We start from the raw sequence: 22,933 nt of genomic DNA, 5'->3' as shown, positions 1-22,933 counted from the left end.
TGTCCGCATGAAAAAAAAAATAATTGCTATGGGGTGAAAATTAGCAGGTGGAGGTGGTAATCAACTTCAAAGCTGGCAGGTTTGTGTGAGAAACTGACATTCTTGGCTGGGAAGAATATAGAATTCCTTTTTAATGTTTAAACCGCTATATTCTCCACCCTCTCCTCAGTTCAAACAGCTACACTCTTTTCAGCAACCAAATCAGGATCCCCTGACGATCCCTGCCCCCCCAAAATCCTTCAGAGCATTACTCATATTGTTAGCCCACTGCTAACTAACTTGTTTAATCTGATGCTACTACAAGGATATTTCCCATTTCGGTGGAAACAGGCCTGTATCCTGCCCCTCCTTAAAAAACCGAATTTGGACATAACCAATCCTGCGAATTACCGCCCTATCGCAAGGCTTCCACTTCCCGCTAAAATTATAGAGAAATTATTAAATACTGAACTCTCTACTTTTATCACAGAGAACAACATCTTAGACCAAAGTCAATTTGGTTTCAGAACGGGTCACAGTACCGAGACGGCTCTAATAAAATAAATAAAAACCTTGAGCAGAAGTTTTAATTTAGTACCTACTTCCTACGCTGACGATACCCAGCTGGTTATCTCAGCAGTTGACTAAACTTCATGACTGAATGGTCACCCTGTGCAACTGGATTGGCAGGCATTGCTTGAAGTTGAATTCAAACAAAACTGAGGTGGTGTGGTTTGGTAACCTCAAACCTCAGTGGTCGCCAGTTTGGTGGCCAGACACCCTAGGCTCTCCTCCCACGCCAGTAGCCAAAGCAAAGAATCTGGGGTTTATTATAGATGAAAAACTAAATCTTGAGTCCCAGTTCACCAAGGTAGTGTCCTCTTCTTTTCTTACTATTAGAATCTTACTCAAGATACTACCTTTTATCCCCTTAAATACCAGAAAAAGTGTACTGACCTCCCTGGTGTTATCCAAATTGGACTACTGTAACGGGTTGTATCTGAATTTACAATCCAATTTACTCAGAAGGTTGCAAGCAGTACAAAATGCCGCGGCTAGACTGGATTGGATATCCCCAAACACCAGTCTATCAGAGCAGGGATTCAGGAATTACATTGACTATCAGTAGGTCAGTGAGTCAAATTCAGGGCTCTTTGTATTGCTCATAAGGCCTTGCACAAAGAAGGACCACAATTTCTCTGGAACCTTCTTAGTTGGTACTCTCCAAATAGACTACTTCGCTCTGCTAATGCCCACCTGATGTCCACCCCAGAGTTAAAAGGGCAAACTGGGGGGAAGGAGTTTCAGCTACAATGCAATAAAGGAATGGAACTCCCTTCCGCTCCCCCTTAGGAAGACTTCCTCCCTACTTAAGTTCAGGAAACTGTTCAAGACATGGCTTTTTAGAAATGAGCGTTGCCTGACTCAGCATGGTAGACTGTGAGCGCCTAGACACCTGCGGGTATTAGTGCGCACTACAAATTGTTATAACATTAACACTACAAATTGTTATAACATATATCTTGAGTTTTTTCACATTTGTGTCTGTCCCAGCTCATGTTAGATTCTGTTTTTACTTTTGTCCCCATCATCTATAACGTGTGTCAGATTTGTGCATTGAATCCATTTTCTGTGAAAAATGTTATTCCCTCTACTGTCCCTCCGCTACCCTGCTCTAGCCAAAGAACTGAATAACATATCCACCACTCAAATTACTTTCATATTTCACTATACTCAATTCACCACTAATCCTTTATAGGTCCCGGAGTAGCGTGCTACTCGCCAAATAAGCGATTCAACACCCCATCAGGGGTTACAAGCGCTATATATATGCCTAATGCACACCCTTTTCCCTCTTGTATCCCTCCGCTACCCTTTTCAATACAAATAACTGACTAACAAATCCACCACTGAAATTACTTTCATATTTCACTATACTAATTCAACACTAATCCTTATAGGTTCCGGAGCAGCGTGCTACTCACCAAAAAAGTGCTTCAACACCCCATAAGGAGTAACAGGCACTATATAAATGCAAACCTTTTCCCTTTTCTATTCCTCCGCTATCCTTCTGAACGCAAATAACAGACTAACCTATCCACCACACAAATTACTTTCATATTTCACTATACTAATTCAACAGTAATCCTTTATGGGGTCTGAAGTAGCGTGTTACTCGCCGAAAAAGTGGTTCGACGCCTCGTCAGAGGTAGTAAGCGGTATATAAATGCAATTACTATACAATAAGCACCAGGAAGTGCCAACGAGAACCAACAATGAATACAAGCAAGGACACGCAATAACGAGAAGCATAAAGCGACAACAAGCAACAACGAGCCACGAGGAACAACAAGAGACGGCACCAAGTGATGATCTGATGATGAGTGACAAACATTTGAAATTGAAAAGTACCAACAAATGGCAACAACCACTGACCAGAAAAAAAGAAAAAGAAGCATTTGCAATGCAATAGGTTTCGCATTTACACGAGTTTAAGCTATTGGCATTGTAAATGACAATGCCTGCTATTTTTGTTTTTTAAAACATAAATAAAAAGCATTCTCAATTACCATGCCAATAGCTTAAAATCGTGTCAATGCGAGACCTATTGCATTGCAAATGCTTGTCTGATGAAAGTTGTAGTGAGGTGTTTAACTGCACTAATGAGATGAAACCTCTGCTCAGACAATGATTGTGTGAGATAAAAGTTCACGATATTGAAATAATGCGGTCAGATTTTTGTTACGCCGCATAAATTGTGTAATCTTGCTGTACCCAACCCTGCGGTATAAATTGCTTCTCCGATTGTGCGTACGCCAGTGACCTGATTATGAATTATTACAGGTGACGAATTGATTTCAGCCTTTCAAACATTAAGTAAAACAGCAAATGCAGGAAGAAATTGTTTCATAATTATTTTCCAGATTTCAGTACAGTTCTAAAACAAATATTATAACAAACAGACGCAGAATTGCCACATTAATTGCTGGTATTTTAGCTGAGAAAGGAGGGAGACCTCGAGTCAGAGCACAGGCAGCAGAGGAGTCAGTTCTCTGCTCTGTGACTGTAACATGAACCCGGAAGTCCCAGCGCAGCCAGAGAGGGACAGACGCACAGACACACCCACTGCACACAGAGAGGGACAGACGCACAGACACACCCACTGTACACAGAGAGGGGCAGACGCACAGACACGCCCACTGCACACAGAGAGGGACAGACGCACAGACACACCCACTGCATACAGAGAGGGGTAGACGCACAGACACACCCACTGCACACAGAGAGAGACAGACGCACAGACACACCCACTGCACACAGAGAGGGACAGACGCACAGACACACCCACAGCACACACAGAGGGACAGACACACAGACACACACACTGCACACAGAGAGGGACAGACGCACAGACACACCCACTGCAGACAGAGAGAGACAGACGTACAGACACACCCACTGCACACAGAGAGGGACAGACGCACAGACACACCCACTGCTCACAGAGAGGGGCAGACGCACAGACACACCCACTGCTCACAGAGAGGGGCAGACGCACAGACACACCCACTTCATAAAGAGAGAGAAACTGAAACTGACCTTCACTTCCGGTATTTCTGCATCATGGCGGCAGCAGCTCAGCTCGGGAACCTCCAGGAAGAGGCCACTTGTTCCATCTGTTTGGAATATTTTTCTGATCCGGTGATGATTATTGATTGTGGACACAACTTCTGCCGCTCCTGCATCACCCAGAGCTGGAAGGGGAGAGATGGAAACTTCCCCTGTCCACAGTGCAGGGAGATATCTCGTAGGAAAAACCTCCGACCCAACAGGCAACTGGGGAACGTGGCGGAAATTGCAAAACAGCTTCATTTGCCCCCCGTGAAGCCCCCGGAGCTGAATCTGTGCGAGAAACATAACCAGGCACAGCTGCTGTTCTGTGCAGAGGATCAGAGGATGATGTGTTTGGTGTGCCGGGAGTCCAAGGAGCATAAAACTCATTCAGCAAGTCCTGTAGAGGAGGCTGCAGAGGAGCACAAGGTACATCTGTGGGCAATCAGGGATCACAAAGTCACTTGGTGAGACACACCAAGGGACAGTCGAGGATCACAAGCTGTGTGTGTGAGTATTCAGAGAACAAGTCACTCTTTGTATATGGTGGCCAGAAGGCGCTATGTCAATGGGACAACACATTTCCATTCCTGGATTTAGCTTTTTAAATATCATTTTTTATTTATCTGGTGTGTTGAAGCAATAGGGTCAAGTAAAATGAACCAAGACTACTACTCCCAGAATGCACTGATATGTGATGCAGCGTTAAATCAAAAGTATAGAAATGGAAATGTTTGTCCCGGTGGCATGGAGTCATCTGGTCACCCTCCCTGTGTATGCCATTGAGGAGGCTGCAGAGGAGAACAGGGTGTGTCTGTGGGTGTTCAGGGAATCACAAGGCACAGAAGAGTCCATAGAGGAGGCTGCTGAAGAGCACAGGCTATGTGTGTGGATGTTTATGGATTATAATGCACCCGTGGACCCCAAAGAGAAGTCTGTGCAAGGAGTGTATGTGGGTGTTCACGATTCACAAGTGAAGGCAGTGTAAGCTCCACAGAGGAAGAAGCTGCAGAGGAGCAAAAGGTATGTGTGTGGACGATCACGATTCACAATTGAATAAACTTGTTAAGTCTTTAAGAGGATACAATTTATGTTTTGAGAGCGTTATATGTCCCTAGAGTAGGCTGCAGAAAAATACAAGGTATGTTTGTTGGTGTTTAGGGACTGTAAGTGAATAGACACCATGAGGGCTTAATAAGAACTTGCAAAAGAGCACAAAGTGTGTCTGTCAGAGCGCTGAGATCATGGGCTGTATACTTTGAGCCACAGAGGCGGCTGCAGAGGATCAGAAGGGATGTGTGTGGGTGTTTTGGGACCTTGCATTATACTCAAATGATTTCATGTAGCACTGCAGTGTGAGTTGTCGGTGGCAGAAGACTTGATGAGACAATACAGGGTGTAGCGCACAGGCTCACAAGGGCACCAGTGTAGATGACTCCCCAGCAATACAGGGTTCATCAGACACAAAGGGAAGTGCAGGGTCCAGGCGCTAGACTTACATCATCACTGGGCACAGAGTGAGGATCTCCTGTAGCTTTGTTTGAAGCTCGCCGGCTTTGGGGACCCCTCACAGGATGAATGACCGTCGGGGGGGCTGCGATCTCAGGCTCCTGGTCTGGGGGAGCTCAGCGTATTCGACCTCCTCACCGCAAGGTGCTGAGCCCTGGACTGGGCTCGGGGTGATCAGGACAAGCCCCCCATAAAGATCTCCATAAAGTTAAAAGGGGACAGTTTATATCATGTCCTAGGATAGTTCAATCCACCTGTCCAATAAGATTCATATTTAGCCCCAGACCTTTGGAGGGAACCAGTGAACTTGAGAGTGAACCAGACACAATCCCTCCTTCCATCAGGATAGATAGTCAAGGCAAACGTCCTTGGCCCCTTACAAACATTGTAATGGAGGGCGGGGGCAGTGGGGGTGTGAGGAGCAGGGAGTGGTGGGGATGCTACGAAGAGAAGGGTGACTGTAGGCGCTGACTACAACCAAGACTGATCCACCCTACAACAGAAAGCGTTTCACTTTCACTGTGGCCCCCATCACCGCACACATGGGAACCTCACCCCTCATGGTCCCAAGCCCTGCATCCTGGAGACCGGGTTTTCAACGTTTTCCTGAATAGAGTCCTGTTGGGTTGTTGCCGCATATGTATGGGGAGGGAGTTCCAAAGCTTAGCCGCAGGAAATGAAAAGCCTTTTCCTCCCCATCTGACTCTTCTTGTCTTGGGGAGACATAACAATTCTGAATTTGCTGACCTAAGGGAACGTGCTAGTATGTACCGACGGAAGAGGGGGCTAAGATATGCGGCTCCTCCTCCATACAGAGCTTTATGCACCAAGCAAAGGGCCTTGAAGTCCACTTGTTGTCGAACTGGGAGCCAATGTAGCTGCTTGATACCGCTAGACGTCGGACGATGTTTAGGTAACTCCAGCAATAGTCTAGCAGCCGCATTCTGTAGTGACTGAAGCTTTGAGAACTGTCTTGCCCCCACTCCTAGATACAATGCATTACAATAATCAACTCTTGACATAACCAAGGCTCCTACTACTGTTTTCCTCAGCGAGAAAGGAATGAAAGGAAGTATTTTGGATGTATGACGTTACAACACATACTTTTACCACGCATGCCTTTACAACTCGGTTTTTACATCGCAATCCATTACAACGCATAGCGCTTTGGGGTGCTGGATAGTGAAAAGTTTAATTTACTATTCCAACTCCAGTCCCCGTGGACACTAGGGAAGGTGTTGGATAGTAAATTAAACTTATTCCCTATCCTAGAGCGCCCCCCAGCGCAATGCGTTGTAATGGTTTGCGTTGTAATGACCGTGTTGTAATGGTAGTGCGTTGTAAAAGTTTCGTTGTAAAGGTTGTTCATCAGTATTTTTCGTAGGACTGTCATCGTGTAGAAGCAAGCCGAGGTGACCTGATTGATTTGTGGGGCAAGTGTTAAGTCTTTATCTATCGGGAAACCCAAGTTACTGGCCTTGGACTCAGGGACAGGGCAAGTGCCAGCTTCGGGGGGCCGACATAGTTAGTTCCATACTGAGGGTTTTTGACCAAACTCAACAACCTCAGTTTTTTCGGTGTTGAGTTTTAGAAAATTAGACTTCATCCAAGTCCTCAGCGCCGTAACACAGTTGCGGAATCGTGCAGCTGTTATGTCTACATTTTGCGTGACTGACACCACAAGCTGGGTGTCATCCGCCTACGACACTAGCATCAGACCATGGTCTTTTACTAATCTAGCTAGTCGTGTCACGTACAGGTTGAACATAGTCTGGGACAAGGCTGATCCTTGAGGGACTCCACATGGAAGGTAAAACTCTTCTCACTGAAGACCCTCCCAGTGAATTAGTTGTGCCCTGGAGGCCAGAAAGGACGTAAGTACAGTTAGAGCTATGTCCCTAATACCCACTGATTCCAACTGCCGCAGCAGCACCGCATGGTTTACGGTATTGAATGCAGCCGTTAAATCAAGGAGGGCAAGAGCCGCCCTGCCCCCTCCTTCCATCACCTTACGGATCTCTTCTGTTGCCATAAACAATGCTGACTCCTTTGAATGGCGAGATCTAAAGCCATGCTGTGCGCAGTCCAGGATGTTGTTGGAATCCAGATGCTCCATCAATTACAGATGCATGTCTTTCTCCAAAGTTTTGGAGGGCCACGGGAGGCAAGATATTGGGTGATAGTGCTTGGTCTACTGGGGATCTAGTTTAAGTTTGTATAAGCCGACCTTCATATTATATATAGAGATGAACCTATTCAGCCACAATACAAATGTTTGGGTGGTCAGGTTTCAGTCAATCCGAGGCGAAACATAATCATGCTATCGCAGAGGGAAACGAAAATCCGGTACATTTCTTCATGACCTCTGATATTAGATTCTGTGCTATCTACAATACCTAAAAAAATTGTTACCGAAGTGAAGCTAATAGCATTTTTGGTAATATGATTTTAAAAAGTCTCTATTCCTTTAATAAAAGGTAGTAGCTGAGGACATGAGTAAAACATGCACAATCTCTTCTTGATCAGCTCTACATTGTTTACATTTTCCATCAAATTCAGGTCCCCATTTAGACATTTTACAGGAGGGTAGTACAAATTGAAAGCGGTCTAAAAAAAATGCCTCTTTAAATTTGCTGTTAATAGAATTTTTTCGCACATTTCGAAAGAGTCCTTAAGACATATTGTTGGTCTATCTAGCCTTGTACTCCACTTAGTCTTGAGCCTCTAAATCAACTTTTTGTATCTCAACCAATAGATCATATATGGCCCCTATCCTGTAGCTAAGTCTGGCTGCCTCAATGATAGGGATCTTCTCTATTGCATTGAATTCATTTTTCGTTTTTAATAGAAAGTCCCTAATCTGTAGGAATTTAAAAAAAAACTCTCTTTGGCAAGTCAAACATCTCCTGCAGTTCTGCTAATGAGCATAGCGGATTGTCATTCTATAGATCTCCTATTGAATAAATACCCTTCTGTTGCCATCTTTCCATCACTAAGTCTTGAAGGCAGTAGGCAGTAGGTCGATCGCAGAGACCGGAGTGTAAACATTTATTCTAGGACTCGCCAGTCGTCGCTTAAACTGAGACCATATTTTGTAGGCCGCTCTTAATACCTTAAATCTAGTTTTCTTGTAATAGCGTGGCTCCAATGTTTTCATAAATCATCGTTTTGCTTCAATTCCAAGCTTCATCTCATATATAGTTGGATATTCTATGACATCACTCCCCCTTGTTTCTCCAGTCAATAAACCCCCCATATATTGAATCTCACATGCTCAGTAATAAGAGGTAAAATTGGGAAATGACCACCCACCTCGTAATCTTGGCACGGTCATATATTTAAGAGCCCTTCTAGGCTTTTTATACCCCTACAAGAAACACACAGATAGATTCTAGTTTCTGCAGCCAGAGTTTACTAATCTCCACTGGTATTGTGCTGAAAAAACTACAATATTTTAGGTAAGATTGGTATGCTCTGGTCTTTTTAGGTTTCGACCTGGCGAGGGCACTGCAAAGCAGTGCCCCGCCCAGGGCGAAAACGTTTGTCAACAGTATGGATGTTCGGACCGCCTCTGTTTCCCATTGGCTATCTCCATAAATGGACGCTAGCCATTGGCAAACAGAGGCGTCCGTCATCCTGCAATGTTGTTTATATTTGCGTTCAGGTAAGATGCATATTGTTTACATTTTTTTAATTGTGTGTCTCGTTGCTGCCCCGCTGTAATAATTTATTTTGCAAGTAACTTCTATTGAAAGTGTAGTCTGGTTGTTGCTGCTGCGTGGAGTGCCCGGAGGGGGGAGACGACGAGGGCTTCAGAGCGCGGCCGAATGTGGGGCTTCGCGGAACCGCCGAAGGAATTACTCCCGTACCCTCCCGCTCGCCACACGAAAGTGGGCCGTGACGGGCGGTGGCAGGCACACACGGTCTTGCGCTGCGGTCCCTGAAACTTCGGCTGGGGTCCGACTGCATTCGACGGCAGAGGAGCTGCAAGATGGTGCCCGGAGGTTGGTGAAAGCGATACCAACAAGATGCAGTGGTCTTGCGGAGTTGTGGATTCCAAACCTGTGAGCTGTGGCATGCGAGAGGGACACCTGCAGAGACATGGGCAGTATGGTAGGAGTGCAAAAATAGAGTGGCGCACAGACTTGCATGAGCGCCGTGCAGTGTGATCTGCGCCCTTCCCCCTCGGCTCTGTTGAGACCCTGGAGGTGTGCGGACTGTGTGAGTTGGAGGAGTGCGGACTGGGCTACGCTGCTGGCATCAAGGCGCAGGGACTGAGGGGCCAACTGCAGGGACTCGTAGACACCTATCGGAAGCTGCGCATATGAGGGGGCACAGAGAAACACGCAGTCTGATGCGGGAGCCTGGAGGCTGAGATGCAGTGGGACTGTGTGGGCTGCGCATGGAGTATACCGACAAGAGGAGGAGTACCTGAAAGACCGCCGATATCATTGCAGGGGCACGGTAGTGGGGTGCTTCACAGCGCGCTGTCCCACGTGTTTTGTGCCCTTCCCTCTATACAATACTGAGGCTCTGGCACTGTGCTGACTGCAAGAGGTGTCTTCATGCAGTTTGTGAATCTACTGTTGGAATTGGGGCATACGAATTGTGGATTCGACTGCCCGCACCTGGAGAATGATTCGGCGCTGGCTGGACTGAACGGGGCAGTACGTAGTCACACAGTGGCGTTTTTAGCCAGGCACAGGGAGTTCATACAGTAGCTGAGGTGGTGTGTGGTAACGCTACAGCGCTTCCATGTGCCACTGAGGTGTGCCCAGCTTCGAGGCGCTTTAAGAGACACAACGCATGCGGGACAGATATATCTAGAGTTGTGACACCTCTGAGGTGGTCTGGGATGGTAGGATATGGGTCAATTCTGCTTAAATATTGGTATGGAGCTCTGCCTCTGGGCCGTGCAACTCCAAGATAAGGGAGTCGTGGGCACCTGCCACTCAGTGTTGCGTTACTTACTGATCGAGGCTTGTCAAGAGATCAGTTTTGAGATTCTGAAGACGTGCGAGTCGTTTAGTTCTGTGAATCGGTGGGAAATGGTTTCATTGAACACGTGTACCTCCCCCTTCCCTCGGCACACACAGGGTTGTTTAAGATGCTCTGGGATGTGTACCGATGAGTCCTCGGTGATGGACAAGGTGAGGACTACTCTCGAGTACGAATGCAGGCGGATCCACTCAGCCTTTCATCATTTCAAGGTCGATAAAATGAGCACTGTGAAGGGGTTAACAATACACCTCTGTTATTAAGCAACAAAGACAACCCAAGGCAAGGGGTGAATGTGCCTTTTACAGCTACACTTATGTTATGGGAAGCAACACGTTTCATGCACCAGGTGATTTGCCCAGGATCACGTGATGTGCCTGGCTCCCGCGCAGGACAGTGTAAGAGAGATTCAAAGTGTCTCCTGAAAGCACCATCAACAAGTCTGTTTAAGCAAGGCACATTATTTAGCTCTAAGTTACTGGAATGCTGACTGTAGGGGAGAGTTTGATAGTTCTGATTGTGAAAATCAGATCAATACAATTGATAAAGCAGTGGACAATGAATAACATGTGAAAAGACCTGTTGTCCTCCAATGGAAGCCAGTGAGCGTGCAGAAGGGGGTAAGGAAGCTGAATCGAGGAGCTTCTAGAGTAAGTTAAACCACCAGCCTCTCCCACTCGCCTCCTAATGCATGGGGATCAATTACTTGACCCGGCCTATTATTGCTAGATGGTGACTGTATTGTTCAGGAGTATGTACTACCAACTTTAAACCTGTCCGTACCTCCGGCCATGCTGTTTATTATCTGGTGGTATGTTGCGTTGATTGTTAAAAACCTGGCTGTATTTCAACAGAGGTTTTCAAAATGTTATAATTGGTAAGCCTTTTATCAGATGTGCTCACTGTTTCAATATGGCACTGTCAGTGGTGTGGTCACGTATAGATTGTGTTCATACATGGTAGTGGGAATGAGAGCTGCAGAAAGACTAAAGTTGAAGAGTGGAGGGAGCACACTGCCTGGCATATTAGTGCATTGTGAAAAATCCAGTGCATGATAACGTTCAGTTTAGCTGAAAGTTTTAGTAGTCACCATTGTTGGTTCAGCCAGTGCTGTGTATTTCTATTCAAGGTTGTGAAGTTGGTACATAAAATATATTATAGAATGCACAAAATGACACAGTTGTGCACATGCTTGTTGCTTACTGCGTTGGGAAGTTAAAGTTTGCCAATAGTCACAAGACCTGAGAGAGGAAGAGGGGCTTGAAAGAAATCTAGCGGAACTTTAAAGTCTTAGAAGATGGCCCTCCGAGTGATCCGTCGCGCTATGAAATACCAAAATTTAACCAGAGAAGGAAAAAAAATTCTGTATTTATGTAGGCGACTCAAAACTACAAAGCGGCATTGCTCTGTGAAAGTTTCTAGGAGAAGTTTTCAAGGGATGGGCAAGGGGTTAGTTTCTAGAATGTCTGCTCGGTTGATGGCGTAGATAGATGTGTAGCAGTCCTTATGAATGTTAGTGTTAATATAGAGCATTGTTGCAAATCGAAATGCTAACAACTCCGGACATGCAGAAGAGCAAGGTAAGTGTGTTTGAGAGTCGTGTATGTATGTAACTTGCTTGTTGACTAGGAAAGTCTAAGAAATGGACTGGAATGCACAGGATAATTGCGATGTCTTGCTTTTGGCAATTTCAGAGTTGGCAGTTCATTGTGGTGTAGGAACTTGACTGTTCAGTGTCGCGTTTTGTCCTGTTAAGATGTAGCAGAGTGGGTACATCATGGTGACTTTATACTGCCAACTGCTTACCAGTACCTGGCAAGTCTCTGCCCTTGCTGTTACTGTGTTGGATGGAACAGTCCTATGTCCTATCTCATGTAAAGTGCTCTGATACCGCCGGGTCTAGCCAGTGCTATATAAAACTTTTAAAATAAATAAAATAAAAACAGTAATGTCATTGAGTTGTAATCTTTTGTATGGCGAATGCATGGCGAGTGCTCCCTTATGGTTGACTGAAGGCTTACTGCATAGATATCTCCCACCACCCCCTTGCATGTCAAGCTCTAACAGACTGTTTCTCAAGTCGAAATTGGTTTAGACCAACTAATCTAATTCCTTTAATTTGGCTCTCCAGGTACCCATTCTTTAACCTAGTCTACAGTTTAACCTTACATACACGGTGATGCATTACACCAATGTTCAAAATCAGTTTATTCATCCACTACTCCCTGAAGGTAACTTAAATGGGCAGTAGTTGAATCCATACAGTCGGGGAAAGGCTTCTTCTAATTTTTCATCGGGTAGATATTTTTAAAGTCTGGTGAGCTAAGAATTTACTTGCTACTGATACTTTATTTTTTAGGTCTCACATACCACGTATCTTTTAGTTATCTGTAGGCGAAAGTCAATCACGGACCAGTACAAAAACCGTTAGTGGGCTTAGAGACCACCCTTTGGTTGAATGTATTGTTACTTGATATTAGCTCCCTTCTTATTTAATGCATTCACTGCCTCTTCTTGTTGGGCTCTCCTGTGATAACCTCTTTACTATCTTTTTAGCTGACTTGTACCCTTCCACTGGTCACCTTAGGAAACACATTTTTTCCTTTTTGTTCAATCGCTCCCATCAGTGTGCATGTTTTTTTTTCTCTTCTGTGCTTCTCACTCCATACCCACCTTGCGCTACATGTTAGTCCCTCCTACCCACTCTCTCATTTGTGTGCTGCTTTTACTGTTCTAGCTGCCCCACTAATCCATGCGCCCCATGTTGCCCTCCACTTCATGTTTTTTTTTAAAACCGCAGTCTGCCACAGCTCATGGTCCTATCATAATATTTTTAGGTTTCGCCTGTCGAAAGCTGCGCAAGCAGCGTTTCGCGCAGGCGAAATCTAATGTTTACAGTATGTGTGTGTTGTCCCGCCCTCTCTTTCCATTGGCTAGCTCCATAAATGGAGGCTAGCCATTGGAAGAGAGATCTGCTCGTCATTCTGCGAGCAGATTCGTGGGCGTTCCTGCGATTTTTAGGCTTTCCGCCACACCCTCGCTGTGCTTGCTCTCTTGGGTGGGTGTGTGTGGCTCTAGGTGGGTGTGTGTGGCTCTGGGTGTGTGTGTGTGGTAGTAATTGCTGTCTGCTGAGCTCGTCCAGTAGGGTACAATAGGTCTCACATTTGCGATAGATTAAGCTATTGGCAATGTAAATGACAATGCCATTTATTTATCTGTTTTCAAAACCAACAACTAAATAGAAAAAATTGTCATTTACAATGCCAATAGCTCTAACTTTTGCAAAGGCGAAACCATTGCATTGTAAATACTTGTTTTACTTTCTTACCGTGCCCTCTAATCCCATGCCTGTTCCTTCTGGTTGCGATGTTTGAGTTTCATCCAGGCTGCCCCCGTCACTTAAGATACTGTCCAGTGAGTTCTCCATCGTGTGGTGTCTGGTTGGGTCTATTTCCTCTTCCCCAAAGATAGTAGAGTGATCTGACAGCGAAAATAATCATTCGCCGGAGTCTGCTTCAGCCCGTTCCGCCTTTGTCGAGCGCTGCTCTCTCCTCTGTTCTTTCTTAGCTGAGACTTCATTGTCATTTACCTGTTGCATAGCTTTGAAGGCACTAGATCCTGGAGACCCCTGTTCTTGGCCAACTGTGCCCCCGTCATACCCACCTCGACCCTCTTTCATCTTAGCGGTGCGGGGAGTCTGGCTTGTAACACATAATTTAGCTCCTATGGTTACAATTCTATCGAGAGTGCCCTCTGCACAGCCCATGGCAGTCCCCCAGTCAAAATCGGAGGGTTTGCATACGCATCTTGTGTACCGTATGCTTATAGTTCTTCTGAGGCTGTTGTCTAACCTCTCCATCCGTGTTAGTTGCCGGCTTTTTCAGAAATTTAATTATTGCTCCGCATACTTTAAAGTTATAGCTTTTTTCCCAGTGCCAGAGTTTCCAAGTGACTCGCCACTCTGGCTCTGTAGTCCTGTAGCCACAGCGGGTGCTCGTCCAGTGCCTCGACCCCCAGGGTTTTAGTGGATTTCGGCAGCATCTTTGATGTACAGTATCTCAGCGAGCGGCGACCCGCTTTCAGAGAAGCCCAGGGCACAGCTCCACGAACAACCAACCAGGCAGCTCGGTGAGACGGCGTAACGCATCTAAGACAGACAGACAGCTTGATGTTTGTCTGTCTGTGACCCGCAGAAGAGCAGCGATAGAGGACACAGCAGCAAGCCAACAGGCATGCTCCGACTCGAGTCCGGGGCAGCCAGTCGTGAGGAACTCGGATCCTAAGGAGTGCCAATGGTCCATGATCACACGGCCGCCATCTTTCCTCCGTGTTAGTCCTGGCATCCTTGGCGTGGGTCCCTTACATTACTCTCCTAGCCCCCCATACGCGCACGACCCCCTCTTCAGGCTAGATGGCCCTGTGCCCCACAGCAGCCCCATGCGAGGCCCCCCCAGATGTAACCCTACCCTTCGTCCTCACCAACCCCCTGAAGACCCCAGCATAGAACCCCCAATCCTCTGGGTTCCTGACTCCTAGCCCTGGAGCAGAACAAGAGACAGCCTAGTGAGATTCACCCATTCCTGAACTCCTGATTCCATAACCCCCACGCAGGGCTCAGGACCGAGGGTAACCTGGGTAACAAATGGCCCATGCCCGGCTGAGAGTAGCGAAACTCTCCCAAAGAAGGGGGGTGGAGTGGTTTCGCTCACACCTCCTGCCTTCCCCCCCGGGCTTGCCCCACTCCCCGCTGGTCGTCTGCAAACCCAGTTGCAAGACTTCAAAGAGGCCAGGACACCAGCTGGCAGGAAGCCCTCAATCACCACCGGGGCACCAGAGACCCACCCGCGACAGCTCCGGATTCTAAAGAAGGAAAAGACTATAACTGGAGATGTCGTCTGTTGCCAGGGGTTTGTTTTCCATCCGGTCGTTTGAGAGAGCCCTGCGGACCTGGTCGTGGCTCCACCGGTGTTTGAAGAAGAAGAAGGTCTCCCCTGGAAACCAGAGCAAGCACTACTGACTGGATTGCGGCTCGCCCGAGGGGGATCGGAAGAATTGGACTTGTAACCCTGTAGTGAGCCCTGCTGATGTGGTCACGGCTCTTCTCCATCCCAAAGGCGCACTATCGTCCCTGCTCGAGCCCTGCGGACCTGGTCGCGGCTCCACCGGTGTTTGAAGAAGAGGAAGATCTCCCCTGGAACCCGGAGCAAGCCCTGCTGACTGGATCGCGGCTCGAACGAGGGGGATTGGAAGAATTGGACTTGTAACCCTGGAGTGAGCCCTGCTGACGTGGTCGCGGCTCTTCTCCATCCCAAAGGCGCACTATCCTCCCTGCTCGAGCCCTGCGGACCTGGTCGCGGCTCGAGCCTGACGCGGCCCCGTACCAGTGCTTAGAGGGTACGCCCTGCACCGGCTTCAGCAGCGTGTCCCGCGGCTGGTGGAATGTGAGCCGAGCCCGCGGTACGACATGCACCGACCACCCAAGAGAAGCAGTAAGCCCCGGAGTGTGAGTCGTACACAGGGTACGCCCCGCACCGACATCAGCAGCGTGTCCCCCGGCTCGAGGAGTGCGAGCCTAACCAGTGGGGCGACACAAACCTACTACACGACGGATCCCTGAGACTATGGAGGGTGGGCTGAATACTTGGGAAGTTCCGCACAGGAGGTATCAGCGTAGCCCACGGCTCGAGGATTGAGAGCCATGCGCTGGTACCCTCCGCTCCTGCCATTTGACCAATACCCCGTGGGTCCCCAGGGGTCCAGTGGGAGACTAAGCCCGGAGTGGGCAGGGTCCCCGACAGCGAGGAGGGGGGGCCAAGGTAGGCAGAGGGACTCCCAACCAGGGCCCCCACGTAGCCCCCAAGGAAACCATCAGCAGAGTTCACAGTCTCCACCAGGAACAAGTCACGGGCCCCCCCAGGCCGACCTGGGCTCAGGAACCCCAAATCTTGTTATAAGTGCCAGCAACCGGGTCACTATGCCAGTGATGCTCAATGTCCCCTCTACAAAAAGCCAGTCATCTCGGGCAACCCCCCCCCACCAGGTAGCCGCTGTCGCCCTAGAGGAGGAGTTAGAGGCTCCCGAGGAGTGGGAGCCCGTAGCGATGTCCCTAGTCTGCCTAGGGGATGGAGAAATGGTCTCCGGAGCCCCACTGCCGGCCAACACTAAGAAATACCGGCAGTGGGTGACCATCAATGGGCACCGGGTAGGGGCCCTCCGTGACACCGGTGCAAGTGTCACGGCTGTCCGCTGTCACTTGGTCTCTGAAGAGCAAATTGTACCTCACGTCTTCTGTCCCGTCGTTTCAGCAGACAATTCTGAGAGTCTCTGCAGGATGGCCAAAATTCCCTTTGGGTGGGTGGGGGGGGGGAGAGAGTCTCAGGCACCTTACAAGTAGCTGTCCAGCCCACCATGCCTGTGGATTGTTTACTAGGCAATGATCTCGAGAGTTTCTTGTGGACCCAGGTAGAGCGGAAGGCTCACCAGGGAATGCTGGGACTGCCCGAGTGGGTGTGCGTCACCACCCGGTCCATGGCGGCCAGGATGGGTGCTCCAGAGGATTTAGAGCCGGAGAGTGGCCCAAGACCCCACCTTGGAGGGGGGAGAGGGGGAGTGCGGGCAACCAGCCCCCCCAGTCCCACCACCCTAGAGGAGGCAAACCCTGAAGGGGAGGCCCTAGGCCCTGCCAGCGAGCAGATCGCGGAGCTGGGTGACCTACCTGGATTGGCCGAGTGGCAACAAGAGGGTGGACCTACCAGGGAAGAGTTCTGGCAGGAACAGACCACCAGCCCCTCCCTCATAGGAGAGCGGCAGCAGGCCGGGTCCCATTGGATTTACTGGGAAAATGACCTCTTGTATAGCGAGCCTAAGTCTGCTGAGCTGGGGTCAGCCCGGTTGCTGGTGGTACCCCTCCGCTTCAGAGGCTTCCTACTGGGTCTGGCTCATGACGTGCTTTTAGCCGGACACCTGGGACAGGATAAGACCTTCCACCGGCTGGTCACCCATTTCTATTGGCCCCCGATGCGTCAAAACGTAGAAACCCACTGCAAGTCCTGCCAGACATGCCAGGCAAGTGGGAAGAGTGGGGGAAGGTGCAAGGCCCCCCTCCAGTCAGTATACCCTTTGAGCGAGTAGGGATCGACAATGTGGGACCCCTCGATCCCCGAACCACCATGGGTCACAGATTTATCCTAGTCCTAGTGGACCATGCCACCCGGTACCCCGAAGCCATCCCCCTCCGAACGTGACTGCCACCGTGGTGGGGCGAGCCCTGATGGCGATATTCTCCCGGGTGGGATTCCCCCGGGAGGTAGTGAGCGACAGGGGGACCAACTTCATTTCCAAATACATGAAGTCCCTTTGGCAGGAATGTGGGGTGACTTACAAATTCACCACCCCGTATCACCCCCAAGGCAATGGCCTGGTTGAGGGGTTCAACCAGACCCTTAAGGGCATGATCATGGGACTCGAAGAGCCCCTAAGGTGGAAGTAGGACATCCTCCTGCCCTGCCTCCTGTTCGCCTACCAGGAAGTTCCCCAGAAATCCTTAGGGTTCAGCCCTTTCGAACTGCTCTATGGTCACCCCGTCCGAGGACCTCTAAGCCTAGTCAAAGAGGGTTGGGAGACAGCCCCCCGGAACACTCCCCAGGATGTATTCCGATACAGCCTGGCCCTAAGGAATCAGACTCGGAAATTCAGGGAACTCGCTGAGGCGAACCTAGAAGCTAGTCAGGAAGAAATGAAACGCTGGTATGACCAGAATGCCACTCTGGTAGAGTTTCAGCCTGGTCAGCAGGTATGGGTGATGGCCCCGGTTCTCTCCAGGACAAATGGACCGGTCCCTTCAAGGTAGTGGAGCGCAAGAGCCAGGTCACCTACCTAGTGGATGTGCAGTCACCAAGGAACCCTTTAAGGGTCCTCCATGGGAACCGCCTCAAGCCCCACTTCGAGCGATCTGAGGTGAGCATGCTCCTAGCCACCGACGATGGAGTGGAAGAGGAAACCGAGCCTCTACCCGATCTCCTGTGTGCGCAAGAAAAGGATGGCTCAGTGGAGGGGGTGGTTCTCTCCCCCTCACTGAACCCTGAAAAGCATAAGGACTGTCGCCAGTTATTGGGACAGTTCTCTGACCTATTTTCCCTGGTCCCCAGTGTCACAAATTGGTGTGTCCACGATGTAGACACCGGAGACAGCCCCCCTGTGTGGCACAAAGCCTACCACGTCCCAGACAGAGTGCGGGCCTGCATCAAGGAGGAAGTCTCCAAAATGTTTGCCCGTTGGGTAGTGGAGTCCTCTGACAGTCCATGGGCCTGCCCTGTGGTCCTGGTCCCGAAGGCGGCCGCCCCGGGTACCACCCCCGAACTAAGGTTCTGCGTGGATTACCGTGGACTCAACGCGGTCACTCGAACGGATGCACACCCCATTCCCAGAGCAGATGAACTCATTGATCGCCTGGGAGCTGCACATTACCTCAGCACCTTCGACCTGACCTCAGGGTACTGGCAAATTGCCCTCACAGAAGGGGTGAAGGAGGGGTCCGCCTTCTCCACCCCCGATGGGCACTACCAATTCCAGGTGATGCCCTTCGGGATGAAGAACGCCCCTGCCACCTTCCAGAGACTGGTCAACCGGGTACTGGCGGGGCTGGAAGAATTCAGCGCCGCATACCTAGATGACATTGCGGTGTTCAGCACCCACTGGGGAGAACACTTGCGACACCTCTGGGAGGTGTTGATGGCCCTGCGCCGGGCCGGGCTCACCGTCAAGGCCAGCAAGTGCCAGATTGGACAAGGGTCAGTGGTTTACCTAGGGCATCAGGTAGGGAGCGGCCAGGTGGCGCCCCTCCAACCCAAAATCGACGCCATCCTGGCTTGGGAACCCCCCACGACCCAGACAGGGGTGAGGGCCTTCCTCGGCCTCACCGGTTACTACCGGAGATTCATCAAGTGATATGGCAGCATAGTGGGACCCCTGACAGAACTGACCGCCAAAATACAGCCTAAGAAGGTGCACTGGACTCCCACCTATCAGAAGGCTTTTGACACCTTGAAGACCGCCATGTGCACCGCCCCAGTACTCCAGGCCCCTGCCTACTCCCGGGAATTTGTTGTCCAGACAGACGCCTCCGAGCATGGCATAGGGGCAGTTCTATCCCAGTTAAATGAGGAGGGCATAGACCAGCCAGTTGCATTCATTAGCAGGAGGTTACTACCCCGGGAACAAAGGTGGAGCACCATCGAGCGGGAGGCCTTTGGGGTGGTCTGGGCCCTGAAAAAACTGCAGCCCTACCTATTCGAAACTCACTTCCGGGTCCAGACTGACCACCAGCCGCTCAGATGGTTGATGCAAATGAGGGGAGAGAACCCACAACTGTTGCGGTGGTCCATTTCCCTCCAGAGGATGGATTTCACCGTAGAACACTGCCCTGGCACCGACCACGCCAACGGTCTGTCCCGATATTTCTGCCTCCGTGAGGAGAACTCCGAAGGGGATGGGTAGTCCCTGCCTTTCAGCTGGGGGGGCGCGTGTTAAACCTGGCATCCTTGGCATGGGTCCCTTACATTACTCTCCTAGCCCCCCCACACGCGCACAACCCCCCTCTTCAGGCGAGATGGCCGTTGCCCCACAGCAGCCCCATGCGAGGCCCCCCCAGATGTAACCCTAGCCTTCGCCCTCACCAACCCCCTGAAGACCCCAGCATAGCACTCCCGATTCCCCGGGTTCCTGACTCCTAGCCCTGGAGCAGAACAAGAGACAGCCTAGTGAGATTCACCCGTTCCTGAACTCCTGATTCCATAACCCCCACGCAGGGCTCAGGACCGAGGGAAACCTGGGCAACAAACGGCCCATGCCCGGCTGAGAGTAGCGAGACTCTCCCAAAGAAGGGGGGTGGAGTGGTTTCGCTCGCACCTCCTGCCTTCCCCTGGGGCTGGCATCACTCCCCGCTGGTCGTCTGCAAACCCGGCGGCAAGACTTCAAAGAGGCCAGGACACCAGCTGGCAGGAAGCCCTCAATCACCACCGGGGCACCAGAGACCCACCCACAACAGCTCCAGACTTCAAAGAAGAAAAAGACTATAACTGGAGACCCCGTCTGTTGCCAGGGGTTCGTTTTCCATCCGGTCGTCTCAGAGAGCCCTGTGGACCTGGTCGCGGCTCCACCGGTGTTTGAAGAAGAAGAAGATCTCCCCTGGAACACAGAGCTAGCCCTGCTGACTGGATCGCGGCTCGCCCGAGGGGGATCGGAAGAATTGGACTTGTAACCCTGGAGTGAGCCCTGCTGACATGGTCGCGGCTCTTCTCCATCCCAAAGACGTACTATCCTCCCTGCTCGAGCCCTGCGGACCTGGTCGCGGCTCCACCGGTGCTTGAAGAAGAAGAAGAAGATCTCCCCAGGAACCCAAAGCAAGCCCTGCTGACTGGATCGCGGCTCGCCCGAGGGGGATCGGAAGAATTGGACTTGTAACCCTGGAGTGAACCCTGCTGACGTGGTCGCAGCTCTTCTCCATCCCAAAGGCGCACTATCCTCCCTGCTCGAGCACTGCGGACCTGGTCCCGGCTCGGGCCTGACCCGGCCCCGCACAGGTTTCAGCAGCGTGTCCCGCGGCTCGTGGAGTGTGAGCCGAGCCTGCGGTACGACACGCACCGACCACCCAAAGAGAAGTAGTAAGCCCCGGAGTGCGAGTCGTACACGGGGTACGCCCCGCACCGACATCAGCAGCGTGTCCCCCGGCGCAAAGGAGTGCGAGCCTAGCCAGTGGGCCGACACAAACCTACTACCCGGCGGATCCCTGAGACTACGGAGGGCGGGCTGGATACTTGGGACGTTCCGCACAGGAAGTATCAGCGTAGCCCGCGACTCGAGGATTGAGAGCCATACGCTGGTACCCTCCGCTCCTGCCATTTGACCAATACCCCCGTGGCTCGAGGATTGTGAGCCGGCAGCACCCTCGCTACTCTCGCGGCTCAGAAGAACCGAGCCCCACCTTGGATACCTCGTGCCCAAGTAACGGCCCCACCGTACTGTCCCTCACTCCCTCCGTGACTGGAGAAGTCCCTGTACCCCTACCCGCTTATAGAGTGTATTCTTGTACAGTGTGAGTTTGATAACCATTGTGATATAAAGGACCTTTTATTCATACCTTCACCTGGTGTGGTGTCCCTCTGGTGTGGCGAGAACTTACTGTGCACAGCTGCGAATTCCTTACCCCCCTCTCTGAGGGTCGGACTCCAAGCGCTCAGCAACGTTCCTGGAGATGGAGGGTCCCTGGGTGGTCAGTGGTAGCTACCCCTGCCATCCAGAGAGCCCCCCCTTCCAACACTCCGTTATTGGCTCTAGTGTAGGTCTTTTAATGCGCAGGTGTTATGATTTCTTCAAGCCCTTGATGAGCGGCGCCGCTTCATGTATGCTGTCTTTCAGGGGTGCTAGGGTGGTGTTGGGGAGACCATTGACCAGGGCCTTGTCTCTGCCCCATGGGAGAGGCCTTGTACGTTTGTTCTGAGGTCATCTTCCAGGAGAAACCACCTCTTCAAGAGAGGACATTGGAATCAAGCTTTCTTGGCATTCTTTGTCATTCTTTCAGTGTGTTGCTTTAATGAGAGGTCTGTGTCGAGGGGGGTAAAGACCGATAGGTTTCTGTTGGAGACCCAGGCTTAAGTCTGTGGCTGTTCTGAGCCGGTGGCAAACAGGAAGAGTTGAGTCTTTGTGGGGTTTAAATTTAATACATTAGTTGACATCCAAGACTGGATGAGATCAGGGCAGGATTTGAGGATGTCGTTGGATGAGGATATTTAAGGTAGAGTTGGGCATCATCTGCATATTGATGGATCTTGATGCTGCTGTCTGTAAGGATGGATCAGAGAGATCCCATGGACAGGTTAAAGATGATGAGAGAAAGGATGGAGCCCTGAGGTACTCTGCAGGAGACAGGGCATTACTGTGATCTTGTGGAACCTATTTGCATGAACTGGTGTCAGTTGGCGAGGTTGGATGTGAACCATTTCAAGACAGTGTCTTAGAAATCCCATCGTGTTTTTTGTGCATTGATCAGGGCCAGCTGGTCGCCTGTGTCGAAGGCTGCAGAGAGGTCCAGGAGGTCTGGGGTCATTCTTGTCGTTGAGGAGGAGGGTGTTGTTGACTAGTTGGAGTGTGGCCGTGTCAGGGCTCCATACACGGTTATTGCATTTGTAAAACGTGGTAGCTTAGATATTTTCACTTGGTTCTGTGTTGTTTGAAAATGTCTCTGGGACAACGTTTCTTCTTTAGTGTCAAGTCTATCCGTTTCCAAGCGTTAGGCATAAAGTGTTTACAATGTCAAGTCGCAGTAAGTGCCAGTGATGAAGCTTGTTTCCATGGACCAGGGATTCTGATCCTTCTAGGCAAGAACCAGTACAAACAAGCATTGGCATAGCCAATAGGTCTACCCTTTGGGACCTTATAAGTATTAAGCCATGAAGCACGTACGTTATCCTGGGAGCTACAACATCTACTGGTCTTAAACTGTTTGATACATTTCACCTTTGGACGGATGGTACTGAAACTCTAACTGCATGTGAGGAGGTAAAGAAAACTAATTTTGTAAGAGGCTGTGAAGTGTACATTTTGCTCACACAGCACCCGGGTACATATGCAGGCCACTGACGTGGGGTCGCGTGCAGTAACAGACATTGTAGAAATAAAGGCATAGAATAAAAAAAAATATATATATTATCTGAGACTGTGTAAGGAGCTGCCAGGCACAGGACATAAACGACACAGCTGCAAATGCCACCTACAGGCACTGAGAGGGGACATTGGAGGAAGAACGGATGAAGAGAATGGAGGAGAGGACAGGAGAGTA

The 22,933-nt window shown here is 50.1% G+C and overlaps 1 protein-coding gene across 1 annotated transcript in view; it reads left to right on the top strand.

Moving 5' to 3' along the window:
• Positions 1 to 3,603: 3,603 nt before the first annotated feature.
• The window catches only part of LOC144752974 (E3 ubiquitin-protein ligase TRIM39-like), a 411,520-nt gene continuing 392,190 nt past the window's right edge, over positions 3,604 to 22,933 (top strand). Inside the window, exon 1 of the mRNA XM_078640783.1 lies at positions 3,604 to 4,020. Within this exon, the coding sequence (XP_078496909.1) occupies positions 3,604 to 4,020 (417 nt within the window). The remainder of the gene's footprint in view (positions 4,021 to 22,933) is intronic.

The sequence above is a fragment of the Lissotriton helveticus genome, chromosome 5_1 (assembly GCF_964261635.1).
Source record: "Lissotriton helveticus chromosome 5_1, aLisHel1.1, whole genome shotgun sequence".
Taxonomy (NCBI): domain Eukaryota; kingdom Metazoa; phylum Chordata; class Amphibia; order Caudata; family Salamandridae; genus Lissotriton; species Lissotriton helveticus.
Note: the sequence above shows the minus strand (reverse complement) of the source record. Positions and strands in the feature narration are given on the sequence as shown.